At 47.2% G+C, this 16,775-nt stretch overlaps 1 protein-coding gene across 1 annotated transcript in view; it reads right to left on the bottom strand.

The window, feature by feature from the left end:
* Nucleotides 1-329: 329 nt before the first annotated feature.
* LOC144768109 (tumor protein p63-regulated gene 1-like protein) overlaps nucleotides 330-16,775 on the bottom strand; it is a 37,393-nt gene continuing 20,947 nt past the window's right edge. Inside the window, exons 3-5 of the mRNA XM_078651517.1 lie at nucleotides 9,878-10,054; nucleotides 3,379-3,532; nucleotides 330-1,450 (exon numbers count right to left, since the gene is read on the bottom strand). Coding sequence (XP_078507643.1) covers nucleotides 1,256-1,450; nucleotides 3,379-3,532; nucleotides 9,878-10,054 — 526 coding nt within the window. The 3' untranslated portion in view covers nucleotides 330-1,255. The remainder of the gene's footprint in view (nucleotides 1,451-3,378; nucleotides 3,533-9,877; nucleotides 10,055-16,775) is intronic.

The raw sequence follows: 16,775 nt of genomic DNA, 5'->3' as shown, positions 1-16,775 counted from the left end.
GCAAAAATCCATAAAAAGTAACATACAAAATGTAAAGTTTTAAAACACTCTGTAAATGTGAAGGAATTTGAAACTGGAAGCTAAAAAATCAGTTATTATCTTATATTGATTTGTGGGAGCAGCACACGTACAGCAAACCAAATGTACAATAGACGATTGGAGTTCTCAATTGAAGCATCGCTGGAATGTGTCAACAAAAAAGAGCATTCATCAGGAGAAAAAAAAAAGAGACAAAATGATGTTCTAAAGTGTAGCATATTGCTTCCTCTTTTAGAAATAAAACTACATTTTGAAATGTTTCAAACTGCATGTTAACATTTGTTTTCGTATTTTTTGTTAGTGAATTAAATGAAAGATTTAATAATTTGTGTATTTGCTTGGTGTATAATTTTGTCTGTATTTTTCTGTATTGGTTTTAGGTTTAAATAATAGAAATTGCTTAGTTGGCTGTCGGCTTCCAGTAGTAATGAGAAAGGTTAGGCACCTCTGTTCTAAGGCATATACAAGAGCAGTGTTAACCTGGAACTCCTATTCCCGCTGACCTCCCTGCTTGATCCAATGGTCTCAGAATGCTGTAGGGAAAGGGAGCAGCACCATATGTCCAGGGCCGGACTGGCCATAGCTGGCACTGGGCATTTCCCTGGTGGGCTGTCAGGGTGGGGGCTGTTTTGGGGCCCCTGGGTGGCTGTTTTTGTTACCGGGGCAGGTTTTTCAGCATAGCTACAATATCCCCCCTGTAACAAAAGCGGCCAAAACTGGCCCTATGCAAGCAGCTCGGAAGCCCACCCCCAGGGGGCCGGCCGAGCAATTTGCCAGGGCCTGTTTGGGTTCCCAGTCCGGCCGTACATATGTCTACGCTTGTAATGGCTCGAATAGCTGTATCCCTTCTCTCTAGGGCAGGGGGGTTGAATGAAAGAGCTAAGAATGGAAGCCCTCTGTGCATCCAGTACAGAGGAGACACTGACAGTGCCTTGAACTGAAGCCACAATGACATCTCCAGGGCAGGAGAGGAACTTCAGAAGACCGCAATTATAAAAGGGGCAGCTAACTCCTTTGGATAATCACACTAAAAGACTGATTTTGTTCTTACTAAATATGTACAGTTTTATTAAATAAAGTTCAAAATAGGAAACACCAGTCATCCTGCCATGGGCCAGAGTCTGTCTGCTACCAGTTGGGGGGACAGTCCTGAGGTTGGGCCCGCAAAGCTTCTTGGGATGGCTCTATGACGTCATCGAAGAGTGGGGCAAGCTTCTCAAAATCCAAACAGCCCCCTGGACTTGGAGTACCCCAGCTCGGCCTTGCTGCTGATGAAGGAGAGGAGTCCCACGTAGGTGTCCATTGGAATCGGCTTCTCCAGCAGCAGCGGGCCATTGGCCCGGCCCGGCAGCGGGTCCACGACATGTTCCGCCTGCACCCGCTCCACCAGCTGCGCCTTGAACTTCTCCAGCTGTGGGCGAGAAGGACACACTTTCAGAGGGCTGTCTCTTCTGGCATACTAGAAATCACTAGATACTGTCATAAGGGATAGGTACAGAGGAGCTGTCTATTACCATAAGAGCTAGGTCAACTGACATAAACCAAAACTGAGTCTAAGGGAATAAATATACAACATTTGTGATTCTAATAGAAGGATAATTGTTACTAACCCGGACTTCTTCATATCCACAGTCAAAATATTTGCATCAATTATTTTTAAATAAACACCATTTATTGGCTGATCTTAAAATACAATAAAAAGATTCAGTTGGATTCAAGTATACAGCTGTACTGTATTTGCATCTGAAGAATAACAACACAGCACCATATTTTCTTATACAATATTTTCCCCAGGGGAAATGGCCTCAAACCCAAAAGAGCATAGTAAAATAGCAAGACTAGGAGGAACAACTTATGAGATATTTTGCCAATAAATATTTGTCTATATTTTCCCGCTATGTGTTTTTTTCAGTCCATGTTTTCACATTCTACCAGGGTGTGATGGCTTGTGTTTTATGCTGAAAGAGAGGACAGCCCGCTGGTTTTCATGTAGAGGGGACATGGATGTCTCTTGGGGTAGGGGTTGTCACCAGGGCAGTGCTTAACTTGAGCCAGAGGTTTCCAGTGCTCGGCACTTATTTGTCAACACCTGCACTTATGACAGTCTGCCACATGGTGGTGCTGTTTGTCTAAATTAGAGATGCCCACAACAATAGCAGTTTATTAATTCAATATATATTAAAAATGACTAATAACTGCTATCCAAGCCATTCTTATAGCTTTGGAGGCCTGGAATTTTCTGACTTCCCACACCTATAAGGTGTGATAGTTAGTTACTGCCTTTGTATAGTCATTGGCTGTGCTGGCAAGGGTAATGTGTGGTGCAAGCTGCAGTGGCCTCCTAATGTTAGCAGTTAGCAGTTTGTGTAAGCACGACAGCTGCCCCAGCAAAGAGGCGTCCCTAATGAGGGCCCTAGCCAGGGCCCTAATGAGGGCCCAGGACTTATTTTCATGCAAATTAAGCACTGCACAAGGCCGGAAACCAAAAGAAGTCCTAGCAAAAATGCGCAAACCGGCATAGTTGCTTTTGTCAACTTGGTCTAACTCGCTCTTTCCATTCATCTATTCTACTCCGATCTCACTGTATTTCCCTCTCTCTTTTATGAAGCTCCGCTGCACTTACTGCACTCAACCTTGGGGAGCTGGGGAAATGGCAGAGGTGCCAGCAGGAGTACAGAAACTCCAAAAATGGTCCTCCAGTGGTTTTATCCCCATGGAATAAAGCGAATCCAGTCCTAGGTGTTACAGACCTGCCAACTCACACGGTGCCACCGTTGGACACCTGATATCAGCTCCCATCACCCGGTGAGGAGCCGATATCACACGGTGGCCGGGAAAACCAGCTGAAAACTACTGTAAATAGTGGATTCAAGCTCATTTTCGAGGTTTTGAAATGCCAACATCCATTAACGGGTGTGAAAACACTCCAGGACATCGGCACCAGCCTCAGCAAGCTTTTTGTTTTTGGGAGGAGGAGGAGGAGGAAGAGGAGGAGGGGGGTCGGGGTGGAGGCATAAGTGCTATTTAGGTACTTCTCACATGAGGCCCCGTCCCCTCCTAAACCCCGCCTGCACCTCACCTGACGAGATTTTTGTTCATGTTGGCAGGTATGGTCTTACTAATTATAGCTCTAAAGGTGCAGGGGCCACTTGTCTTTTACGGTGTAGGAGATATCAAAGTGGTACAAAAGGGGGTGGTGATGGACGGAGCATCTGGACCAATCAAACACTCACACCCAGTCAACAGATCTGGGTTTAATCCATCACCGTTCTTTAGCCCACTCTTCCACCCCAGTTCAGACAGGAGATATCAAACTCATCCCAATTCACCTGTCATTACCTGGCACATGTGGGCCACCGTTTCGTCTCTCGCGGCTGCCGGGTGATCTGCAAGCGTGACGTATGGGAGGTCCCTCGCCCACGGGTTCCAGCGTGAGAGGAAGGATGGCTGGCGTAGTTTGTCCCACTGGATACGCATTGCCTGTCCCTCGCGCCTACAGTGGGTAGAAAGCAAGATAGACCAGACAGATAGACCAGACATTGTAAGCCGGAGCGAGGGATGGTGAAAGAGAGGGAGCAGTGGTGTAGGGAGGAGAGATGGAAAGACTGCATTAACCAATCAGAAGAAATCTGCTCCTATAATTTCTATCACACAATGAAATACCTTTTCCCATTCAACAGACACATGCGAAGGGAGCAAAACAAAATGCCTCTCCTCATTGCACAAACAAGAATTAAAACCCTTCTATTGGATACAAGTCGTTGACGGGCCGCTCCAAAAACAGGATCCAGTTTGGGATCAAGAACTGCCAGGTGGATCAAACTGCCGTGTCCACCAACCCAGAAAATCCCTATCTTGGTAGATGGTACACAGATAGGTTTGATAGCTCAAGAGAATAATCGGTCAACTATGCTTAACAAGCATTTGCAATGCAATAGGTCTCGCATTTGTGAGACTTTAAGCTATTGCCATTGTAAATGACAATGCCTTTTATTTATCTGTTTTGATATTTTTTATTTTTTTTTAACGTTTTCAATATATTTACTGAACCAACGTTATTCTTATACAGAATACATCTATTGCGATAATCAATAGGCAGAAGAAGATGAAAGTGATTACAAGTAGATATAGTTCTACCATGGTGCTAGAAACAGTGTGTATATATATATATATATATATATATATATTTTTTTTTAATTTTATTTCAAAAACCTTTATTGAGTCATGAAGCACGGTACATCAATGCAATAAAGTCAAGTTGGTATACATAGTATTGTGGAGCAAAATAGTGGCATCTTCCCATGCATAGCAATGTGGAGCAATAATCGTTTTCTGTTTTGATAATTAACACATAAATAAAAGGCATTGTCATTCACAATGCCAATTGCTGCAACTCTTGTAAATGAGGGACCTATTTCATTTCAAAGAGGCGGCCGCCATTGTCCCGGGCTGCTTTGAGAGTTAAAGTATGCATGGTGCGCTGGAAGTTGCAGGAAAGCATGTCGTGCCTGCAGTAGAAGAAACTCATTAAAGAAAATAGTGCTTACAGACTAAATAAGACATACTATGTAACAACAGAAGTAAAAGGGCCAGTCCTCATGGGAGGTTACAAATGGGTCACCAAGGTAATCCCTCGGTGGTGGAATCTTTGACTAATGTTTGACTACAAGACGGCACCTCCCACCTGAACCGCATGCCCCTAGAAAAATAATACCAGTGAAAATCCACTGAAGACAGAATCAAGACAGGTGAGCGCATTAGGCCTCATGTTTGTACATGCTGTGTGTGCACAATAAAGAAGCAGGGACAAAACAATAAAATATAGCCCGGACGAAGGCCCCAGACCTACGTAGGCTCCTTGTGAGGGCCAAAACATGTTGGCACGGTAACAGGGGTAAACTGAACGATTGAATTCAGTAAAACCCAAAATTCATATTTTATCCATACCCCACGTACCCTCCAAATAAAGCACTGTTTGGGTATACCTTGAGGTATTTTTAACAAATCACTCATCTGGATCTCTGCCTATCCAGTTCTACTTTATCTAAGAACTCCCATTCCATCTATGGTTGAGTCCGCCCGGGTAGTATCATCTTAACAGGGTGTGGATAGGTGCCAATGATGAAGCATGTCACAATAAGTGAGTGAGGCGTCTACTCCTATATCTTTTGATACCCCCATCCTAGAGGCTAGGGCAGAGGGAGAATACAACATCCTGACCCAGTAAGAAGCCCTGAGTTCCTCAGGAGAATTTTTGAGGCAGCAGTTGCTTATATGAGATAGCAGAGGTTACAAATGAAGTCAAGGTGGTACTAAGGAGGGATTAACAAGCCTACTAACGAATCAGAAGCCAGCATTTACAAAGGACAATGACACAAGCCAATGAAAAATTTGGGCAGAGAGTGGGCGGAGCTTCAACTCCATACTCAAATACAGCATGCCTCGCAGAGTAGCGCATACGCTGCCCAGGCTCGACATAAAAAGGAGAAAAGCAAACCTCACAGGTATATCTTTATCATACATGTATGAATACGCATGTGCATTTGAAAAGGACATTTTACGTGACAGAGACTCACAGGTTTTTATGCTAAGAATGTTGCACACTGAATTCTCTTAAAAGGTGCACACCAATATTGGTTGTATATACATTGTGTTCCTTAGCCATTGCCTCGTGGAGGTTCTAGATAATATCGGTGACATCGTATGATATATCATTAAAGCAAGAGACAGGACAACAATTTGAACCATTCTTCAACAAAATACTATTGGGAATAAAAATGGACATTATATTTGTCATTAATTGGATTCACAAAACAGTTCAATGGTTGGTTTTATCTCCATGCACTATAGCCCTTATCTAAATAGACTGTGTCCTAGTTCTTAGCCGTGTCTTATTAACCCAAAGCAACAAGGATTAACTGATCAATACACTCACACCTACACATAGCTTGGAAATTGCAGGTGTGTAGGTCTAACCGTCTGAGGTCAGTCCTTCCATTCCTTTCACATCTCATGAGAGAGGCAGGACCTCCCTTGAGAGGTTCTTCTAAGTTTTAGGCTTGGGGTGTCGCACTCATTGAGCTAAAAAGATGCACCGCAGATGAATGCGGACCTGCTCGCCGCCTTCTGGCGTAGTCCGTGCGCACCCACAGCATCCCAGGAAACCCCAAGACCTTTCGCCTCTGGTCCAAAAACAAGAGCTTATGAAGCAAATCAAAACCACCCCTCCTACCTGAGATAAACCACTACTCCCATGTGATTGGCTGACATGTAACTGCAATGATCTCACCTTCAGATTCTAACCTATCAGATCAGCAGTATCAGAGTAAACCCTATGGGGAGCCCCTAGGCAGTTGAAATTTTGGGGCTTCCCAGGCAAATTATCTCCTAATACCCAATGCCCCGGCATTTTTTACAAACTGACAGCTGCAAGAAGATGAACTTTTAAGAGACAAACTGTTATGAGAATCTCATGTCTCTGGTTTATTTACTTTAAGTTGTTAATAGGTAAACTACATTAATACGGTATTTTCTCTATAGAGTCTTTAATGTAAAGGTTTTTGTTCCTTGCAATGGATTCATTTTTTTCTATTTTTTGGAAACAATATTTAAGAAAGCTTAATTAAAATTTTCTTTCAAGATCAAATCAATATTATTTTGATCAGTTGTCGCAGGGACCGTAAAAGGAGTGGGGCCCATAAGCCGGTGCCTACTTTAGCTATTTGGTAATCTGCAACTGCAGAGCAGCGTGCTAATTGCAGTTGGCTGTGAATGCATTTTAAACCAGAGGGATTGACCCATCACTACATCCCGTTTTCAGGTGCTCGCACTAAAGTTGCATCTCGTGCCTTCGCGACAAACACTCGGAACAACTCCAGGATCACACAATGATCTTTGCACTGACCCTCTTAATTTTGTGCATGCTTCTTAAAAGGTACTCCCAAAAGACTGACTAAAGACTGAGTTTTCATAGCTTCGGTGACAGTGCAGGACAATCACAGCTTCTTAACCCAGAAAATAAAAGCTCTCAGCTACTTTCTGTTCCAACACAGAAAACAAATATTCCAGTCACACCCTGGCATGTTCGCATGGTGGGTTACTGCACTCATTTGGGTTAATGCACAAGGATTAAATGTTAATTCTGAGGTTAATGCACAAGGATTAAATGTTAATTCTGAATGCATAAAATTAAATGTTAATTCTTAGGAGCTTCTTCGTGCTATTAGGAAGAGTTCACAGTATGACGATAAAACACCCTAACCGGTGATATATACCATGTAGTCTAAGTGTGGATCACCTCAGAGCAGATCACCTCAGAGCAGATCACCTCAGAGCAGATTGCTACAGAGTGGATCACCCCAGAGCAGATCACCCCAGAGCAGATCACCCCAGAGCAGATCATCTCAGGGTGGATCATCTCAGGGTGGATCATCTCAGGGTGGATCATCTCAGAGCAGATTGCCACAGAGTAGATCACCATAGAGGGTATCATCTCGGAGTAGATCAGGTGAAGCCTGATGCCAGGAGCCTCAAATCTGGAGGAACAGAGTTTCCTAGGCATTGGGACACAGGCCTTTCATTATGGGAGGGACCGCAGCCCCCACTCATTCAGGAAGGACAGCCAGTGACAGTGATCCCAGAGACTAGGCTGATCTTTTTGCAATTATTGATTCTGTCTGGAGGTCCCTGACACTGTCTTTGTCCTCACAACAGAGACACAGCACCCTGGCTTGCAGGCCATTATGTGTAATTCATCTTTTCTGGATCCGCGTACCCTATGGTGGCCTCCAAGTGGCTTCATCCCATAGAACTTGTGTGGTCGTCAGCATGCCCAAAACACCATCCCTGCTCACCAGCTCCCTTGTTGTGGCTACTGCAGAGCAAAACCCTCCACACCGAGCACTGTAGCATCTTCTGTGTCCACCATGATGATCCACCAATAGGCTGCCTGCAGTAATAGTGGCCAAGGGATTGTTCTTAATGCCGGGGGGTACTGCAGCATTGTGCCTAGATCACTGTGCATTGTTCAGTGTGTAACACAAGTATTAGATTGTGTATGTCCCAAACTGTCAGGACCCAGCCACAGTTCTACATACATTTATATATTTATACCTATTGTTGTCTCTCAACCCTTAGACACCTGGACAAACTTCAAAAGAGTCACTTTAAAGGATATACCTTCAGCTCAGCTTAAGCCCAGTGATCTAGGCCTCGCTGGGCCAGCAGACCCCAGAGACAGCGGTGATAAACAATACTCCTGTTTACTACCTACTCATCCGGATGGTGCCAGCACCAGCTAGCAACTCATATAAAGTCATCACAAATCATTACACCCGGCACAACTGAGCTGTTGTTTCCGCTTACTTAAACACCCCCATTCCACTAACGTGCTGACAGATGCTTATGTCTCATTTAAGGTCAGAGGAATACTTTATGAGCTTCGATCACGCCCTTGTACTCTTGACATGAATGGTGGCAACTCTCTGTACACGCCTGCCCAGACTCATGCTGGCCTGGAGGTATGACGGTACAACGCTTACCATTACAACGCGTACCTTTACGACGCAGGTTTAACAACGCAAGTCGTTACAACGACTTGCGTTGGGGGGCGCTGGATAGTGAATAGTTTAATTTACTATTCCAACTCCAGGCCCCATGGATAGTAGGGAAGGTGTTGGATAATAAATTAAACTATCCCCTATCCAAGAGCGCCCTCGAGCGAAAGTCGTTTTAACGACTTTCGTTGTAAATCCTGCGTTGTAACGGCACCGTGTTGTAACGGTTCCGTTGTAAAGGATGTTTCCCTGCTGGCCTCTATAAGGGCATCCACCACTCCACATCACTCCTCTCAAAATGCTGAAGAAATATGACCACATCACCCCCACTCTAATGGAACTGCACCGCCTTCTCTTGTCGGCCTCCGCCATCTTGAAAACCAGCTGCTTTATTTACAAAGCCATCACAGCCATCACCTCTGATTGTCGGGCTAACACGCTCACCATCTCTGGTGGCTCTGGGCACACCCGCAGCAAGGACACCAGCAGACTGGAGATGAAGACGTGCACAAGAGAAAACAAACAGCAGCAGGTCTTCTCCATCTATGCACCTAGGATCTGGAACAAACTCCGGCTCCAATTTAGTATGGTCTGGAGAAATGTGGAAGATTGTGCCTTTGTGAATTACGTGTGTTTATGTGAGTACATTTCGAGCATCCTTCGGTATTCAAGTACTGACTCAACCGTCAGAGGTTGAGTCAGTACTTGAACTTTTGGCGTCCTTCGGTCATTCCTACTGTACCCGGGACGCAGAGACCTTTTGATTTGACTGCAGAGATCATCATACCTCGTATTAAAGCCTTGAAAAAGCCCTCGGCCAATGGGCTACTAGGGTGAAACACGTGTCGGCTGTTTCTTCACTACCCTTGTTACTGTTCCATGTATGTAAACATAAAAAAAAGACTACGCACTTGAAAAATACCGAAGGATGCTTGAAATTTATTCAACATAAACACACGTAATTCAAGAAGGCACAATCTTCCACATTTCTCCAGACTTATCCAGTTATGGCTCTTGGGCGTAGCCATTTCTGAGGACTGTGCCCCCACAGATAATTGGGCCCTGACAACTGTAGCACAAAAGCCCAGATCTCTCCACCCATTCTATTTGCCCCCAATTTAGGATGGAGCTGCAGGCCCCTCACTTGAAAGAGCAGTGCATCACAAGGAACCAAGAGCCCAGAAACTTGGTTAACGGGTCGTTGCCTTCGACCCTGTACAGCACTCCCGCCTTTCGGCTATAAACAGGATAGACAAACGCCCAATAGGAAGATACACACTTACTTGTTCAGAGAGGTGGAGGGATATGTAAAGGGGCCCCAGGTGATGGTGTCGATGAAGTTGAGGGGCACCCGGAAGAGCTGAGAGCTGCTGAGACCCACAAAGTCATACTGGCAGAGCAGCAGCGAGTGCTGCGTCAGCAACACCAGGCGCTCCTGGTCCTGGTTCCAGTGGTCGACCCTAGAGTGGAGGCAAAATCATGAAGAAAGGGCCTTAAACACAATTCACATATTCTCATTGTAGTTCTGTCCTAGCTATGGAAATACGTAAGTCTACTGACGCGGACACATGGCCTTGGCGTAAAAAGACTGGTAATGTGCATCACATATATTTACATGCCTCCTTATGTGGTTACTTGAGCACTCCTATGCCAAACAAGGCCCCATGAGCTGCACAGGTTACAAAAGGACAGTGGTCCAAAGCAGTTTCAGAGATATACAATAATGAAAATAAGCCAAGTCGTGATGAGCTGCTTATACATTTATCCAAGTCCAGCCGGACATGGAATTTATTTACATAATAATAATAATTGAATTGTATAATGTATAAAAAACATTTAGAGAGCACAATCCTGTGCTTCTACCGCAAGACAGAGAAAGTGAAAGATAAAGAATAGTTGTGAGTAGGAGAAGATATCGCAGGCAAGAGAGTAATGAGCAATCTGGGCACTTTTTGATTGATGTTACAAGTGTTTTGCCAGAGTAGTGCATACAGGAATTTGATACACATTGGTTTTACTGTATAACTACTACACAAGGTCGACGTTTCGATCCCGCGCTCAAGGGTACAAGGGGATCATCATCAGGACAGTACAAAATTATTATGCCTGGAAGAAATATATACGCCTTGCTAGGATTAGATTATCCGTGCGCAAGGGAGACGAGGCTCCCTGGATTTGAATCCACAGTTGGTGATATCGCCGTTCGGAAACAAGGGGGATTTTGAACCGCATTCAGTTCAATCGCCTTTCGGGCACAGATATAGTCTGATGAGCGACCAGGAAGTTAGGGCCAACGGTACTAAGATAGATGTAGGATCCGCGGCATGAGGGAGCAATGTCCTCGTCTAGACGGCTGGATGGCAGAGTGTCCACGACCGGGACACTCTGCCATCCAGACTATATCTGTGCCCGAAAGGCGATTGAACTGAATGCGGTTCAAAATCCCCCTTGTTTCCGAACGGCGATATCACCAACTGTGGATTCAAATCCAGGGAGCCTCGTCTCCCTTGCGCACGGATAATCTAATCCTAGCAAGGCGTATATATTTCTTCCAGGCATAATAATTTTGTACTGTCCTGATGATGTTCCCCTTGTACCCTTGAGCGTGGGATCGAAACGTCGACCTTGTGTAGTAGTTATACAGTAAAACCAATGTGTATCAAATTCCTGTATGCACTACTCTGGCAAAACACTTGTAACATCAATCAAAAAGTGCCCAGATTGCTCATTACTCTCTTGCCTGCGATATCTTCTCCTACTCACAACTATTCTTTATCTTTCACTTTCTCTGTCTTGCGGTAGAAGCACAGGATTGTGCTCTCTAAATGTTTTTTATACATTATACAATTCAATTATTATTATGTAAATAAATTCCATGTCCGGCTGGACTTGGATAAATGTATAAGCAGCTCATCACGGCTTGGCTTATTTTCATTATTGTATATCTCTGAAACTGCTTTGGACCACTGTCCTTTTGTAACTAACTCAAACCCTTGGTCCACAGCCATTAATAGGGTCCCCCTTGTTCTGCTTAGAAACCCATGAGCTGCACATGCATGGGGTTTCACTGAACAGACCCTATGGAAGACCCCATGCTTGACTTGGTCCCAGTAACACCCTTTAATGCCTCTTCTCTCAACCAACCCTGTTATGTTCCACTCTGCTGTCTGTCTTTCCGCCAACCTCTACCCTGTCCCTGTCCATCTTGCTTGGCTGCTTCACTGTCTAGCTCTTTGCCACCTCCCACCCTGGTCTAACAGCTGGCCTGCCAACTCACTTGTAATTCTCCCCTTTTTAGGTTTTGACTAGCGATGCATGCGTACGAAGTACGCATGCGCTAGGAAAAAATCTTATGAGCTGTGTTTGGAGTCGGGTCTACGCCCCCTCCTCTCATTGGCTAGCTCCATAAATGGAGCATAGCCATTGGACGAGGGGCCTGTCCGTCAATGCCGGACCAGATTCGGGGGCGTTCCCGAGATTCTTTGGCTTTTGCCGACGTCACGCGACGTCAGCCGAAAGCCCTCGGGAACGCCCCCGAATCTGTTCTAGCATTGACGGCACTCGGCGCCCCTTCCACGAGTCCTAGGCCACCTCTTCCTGCGTCCCGCCGCCTCCGTCCATCCCGCCGCAGTGGGGCCCTGCAGCAGCCTCGCACACCAGCACTACCATGGCGGACGCTCTGCCGGGCTCCCGTGAGCTGAGGGAGCCCGGCGGCATCAGAGGCGGGAGAGCCTTGCAGCACCACCACGCCGCCCGCAGTGAGTAGTGCCTCGGAGTGGACGCGGAGAAGCCTGTGAGCTCACTGGCAGAGGTACACGTCTTACAGTCACTGCAACCTGGCGCTTGTGGTGAGGTGTGCTCCGATGTTTATGTTTCCAGCTCAAGTCACAAACCATAACACGTTTAAATCCTGGTTTCTCCAGTTGGTACCGACCGTGTGATCTTGCGCAAACCACTTTAACTCGCGGTACAAAGCTGCGGATTCCCCAGAACGGTCTAAGCTCCAGTATTAAGCCTTATCTTGGAAGGCTGCATCCTCCTGCACTGAAGCAGCACTGTGGGGGTCCCCCGTACCCAGGGATATCCTCGGTGCTGGCAGAGCTGAAGAAGCGAGGTCCCAGGGTCGGTCCCTCCCGCGCCTCTCCTTGTGCGCCCCTTGCCTCCTCTGTGCACCGCAGCGGCAGCGGGTGGCGAACGAAGGCTCCTCTGAAGGGTGGGCGCGGTGCCCTGGCACCCCTGGGGGAACTGCCGCTGTTCACGGGTCCAGCTGGGAGGGCGATGTGAGTGTGTGGGGTGCCACAGGTGCACCCTTCTCCCCCTGCATGCAGTCTTGCGGAGCTCTCAGCTATGGTACAGGACCGGTGCTTGACACGGATCCTCCCCCTACCTTTAAGTAGGGTGCATCCGCCCTATTCAATTACAGCGCCATTTCCACCCCCCCCCCCCCCCTGCGGCCCCTCCCGGCCCCTTGTGCGCTCTATTGTTTGCTAACAAGCGTCTGATGCAATGTAAGAGCCGCCAGACTCTGCCAAGCTGGGAGGACGTGCCTTATTCATGAGGCGCTAAGGTGGCCAACCTGCAAGTCTTGGCACCTCCCCCAGTGCCCTTGTGTGATGGGCAAGGGGCAACCCTGCTAAAGACAGCTCAGTGTGTTGGGACCCTACTGCAAAGAGTACCGTTAAACTCCATATGTGAAACTCAACCTGTTACCCTTCGGAGGTCGATATAATCAGGCCCACTTGAATTGTGCGGTTCTGCAGCGTTTTCCGCATGATTATAGATTTGCGGCATATGTCACTTAATCCATCATCTTCTGTATCTGCGCATTTTAACCAAAAAATGTGTCTAGCTAAATCGGTTAAAAAGTTATTAAATATGTGGCCACACCTGTTTCCGCGCAATGGAATGCAATCCGCAAAGGTTGACTGGTCATCCTTCAGTTGTTTATGACCATATTTGGTTCTTAAAATGGCACCAATGAGTTAAAATCTTTGCTCGGAAAGTGTTGGCAAGTGTAAAAACACAAAATAACGAGCCAATAACATTAGAAAAATGGTGCCTCATCACACTGCATTATTTGCCTTCTTTTGCCGCATAGTTTGGTCCTCCCTTTCCGCGTCATTCGAGTGGCCTAGGAGATAATACATATCATAATTCAAATCTGGCATGTCATCTTTCCGAGGTCGATAAAAATAGTACTGCAGGTGACACTTGGCATTTAATCCTTCTGAGGCTGATCACGTGAACACCATTCTACTAACTCCCGCCATTGATCACCAGCAATCTATATGACCAATTAAAGGGGTCGGGATCAATAAATGCTCTGTAATAGTATTATGCTTGACTTGTATTTGTCTCGAGGCCTGTATTGACAAGGTTAGCCTCGAGACTTGTATTCACAAAGTTAGCTAGACTTTTCCTGATAGTCACCCAAATTCCAAACTCTGCCCATAAGAAAATCCATTGCGATCTATGCATCTATCTGAAATGAAAAGACTCCCATCTCACCATGAAAAATCCTTTTTCGATACGTCACTAGTTGCCCAGATATATTCTGGAATTTCATTGTAGTGCCATTTGGATGCCCAGTTAATGCCAATGAGCCAGCGACTTCCTGTACACGTGGTTCAATCGATGTATTTTGGGTTCAAGTTTGCGCACAAAAAAAAAATCGTAATAAACATAACGAATTGGATATTATTTACAAAGCGCACTTTCTCTGGACTTCGAAGCGCTACTGCGTAATACTGAAGAAAAATGGCCAAAATTCTGCCCTGAAATGCTTTGGAAAAGGCGGTACCGTGGTGAATATTGTGACAGTGAGGGGAGTGAGCTGGGAGGGGTCGGTGGGTCTGGTGAAGAGCCTGGGTTCAGATGTGGATTGGGTTCAGACGACCCACGAAAGCCCTTCCTTCGCGTCCCTTCTCAATTCACACCATGCAGACGCCGCCCGAGGGCCAGGCCAACCGGATGCCGCCTGCCCCCAAGCACCACGACCTCAAATACACACACCTCAGCGTCGTTTTGTTGTTCTAATGTACTGGACAAGTGCCCCATCCAGACTTCCTGCCGAAGCGCACTCTGACCCCCAGCCGCGCGCTCATCTCCAATAGATCCTTTGCTCACTCAGGCACGCGCAGTCGTCTTTAGCTCTGGTGGCACCAGGTGCGAAAATCTTTTTTGGTGCCCCCATCAATGACTTTCGTCCCCAAGGATTCCCTCACTACCACCCTCCACCAGCGCCCCTCATCTCCCCAAAGCCACCTCTCACACGCATTTTATTGCTTTATAGCACTGCACGTAGCAATGTAGGGTGTCAGAGCACTTTACATCACACACGTTACACAAACATAACGAATAATTCCTGTATAATACATCAGTCTATATGAAATGTTACTTCAGGCAATGAGAATTACAAGGTGTAGGAATCACGTCATCCATATGAGTAGGTGATATATTTTAAGAGTGGCCTGGAGAGCACAAAGTCCCAGCCTGTCCTCTCCCAGCCTGTCCTCTCCCAGCCTGTCCTCTCCCAGCCTGTCCTCTCCCGGCCTGCCCACTCCCAGCCTGCCCTCTCCCAGCCTGTCCCCTCCCTGCCCTTTCCCAGCCTGTCCTCTTCCAGCCTGTCCACTTCCAGCCTGCCCTCTCCCAGCCTGTCCCCTCCATGACCTTTCCCAGCCTGTCCTCTCCCTGCCTGTTGTCGTGCCCCGGTGGCAGTATGCAGCAGGCAAGAGCGTGCACTGCGTCCCCGAAGTAACAGCCCTAAAGCAAGCAAGAAGTACGCCCCCCTCCCACCAATCCCTGTTAGGTAGTGGAAACTGTCCAAACTGGGGTGCAGACAGCCCCTCTCACCTTTCGGCCTGGTACCACTGCACCAGCCGCACTACTTCCCTACTGACCGTTCTCCACTTCAGCCCCGTCTAAATTACAATTCCTGCTTGTGACCCTTTTGCCTGCTTGTGCTTGTTTTCGTGACCCTGTTGCCTGCTTGTGCCTCCGTGTGCCCCTGTTGCCTGCTTGTGCCTCCGTGTGCCCCTGTTGCCTGCTTGTGCCTCCGTTTTCGTGCCCCTGTCGCCTGCTTGTGCCTCAGTTTTCATGCCCCTGTTGCCTGCTTGTGCCTCAGTTTTCGTGCCCCTGTTGCCTGCTTGTACCTCTGTGTGCCCCTGTTGCCTGCTTGTGCCTCCGTGTGCCCCTGTTGCCTGCTTGTGCCTCCGGGTGCCCCTGTTGCCTGCTTGTACCTCTGTGTGCCCCTGTTGCCTGCTTGTGCCTCCGTGTGCCCCTGTTGCCTGCTTGTGCCTCCGTTTTCGTGCCCCTGTTGCCTGCTTGTGCCTCCGTGTGCCCCTGTTGCCTGCTTGTGCCTCCGTGTGCCCCTGTTGCCTGCTTGTGCCTCCGTGTGCCCCTGTTGCCTGCTTGTGCCTCCGTGTGCCCCTGTTGCCTGCTTGTGCTGTGTGGGTGTGTGTGGAAGGCTCTGTGTGGGTGTGTGGAGGGCGCTGTGTGTGTGTGGGGAGCTTTGTGTGGCTGAGTGTGTGGGGGGCTTTGTGTGGCTGTGTGTGTGGGGGGCTCTGTGTGGCTGTGTGTGTGGGGGGCTCTGTGTGGGTGGGTGTGTGGGGGGGCTCTGTGTGTTTGTGTGTGTCATTTGCGAGAGATAAAGCTAGTGGCATTGTAAATGACAATGCCATTTATTTATGTTAAAAAAAACATAAATAAAAATAATGTCAAGAGCAATGCCAATAGCTCTAACTTTAACAAAGGCAAAACCATTGCATTGTAAATGCTTGTTCTAGTTAGTGCCCCGACGCCCTACACACTTTTTCCCACAATCCTCTTTCCTCACCAGTTAACCTCTTCGATGCTCATGACGGCTCCCGGCCGTCATGAGTCACGGTCGGGAGGCGTCATGAGCCACGGTGGGCATGTGCTGATGACGGCCGGGAGCCGCCATGACCACGCCTGCGATTGGAATGCACAACACTGCGGCGGAATTCGCGCCGCAGTGATGAGGCTAAGGGCTACTGTCCAGCCGATCATATGAAAATAAATGAAATACAGTAAAATTGTAGATGCGCATGAATGCCCAAAAGCACCAAGGTGCTAAAGACAGTGCCAGACTAGATAATAGAGCAGACTCTTGTTCCGTAACCTCCAAGGGCTGCATTTCATAAAGAGAAAAGCCCAGTTTTA

The sequence above is a fragment of the Lissotriton helveticus genome, chromosome 7 (assembly GCF_964261635.1).
Source record: "Lissotriton helveticus chromosome 7, aLisHel1.1, whole genome shotgun sequence".
NCBI lineage: Eukaryota > Metazoa > Chordata > Amphibia > Caudata > Salamandridae > Lissotriton > Lissotriton helveticus.
The sequence above is the reverse complement of the archived record's forward strand: the minus strand, read 5'-3'. Positions and strand labels throughout refer to the sequence as shown.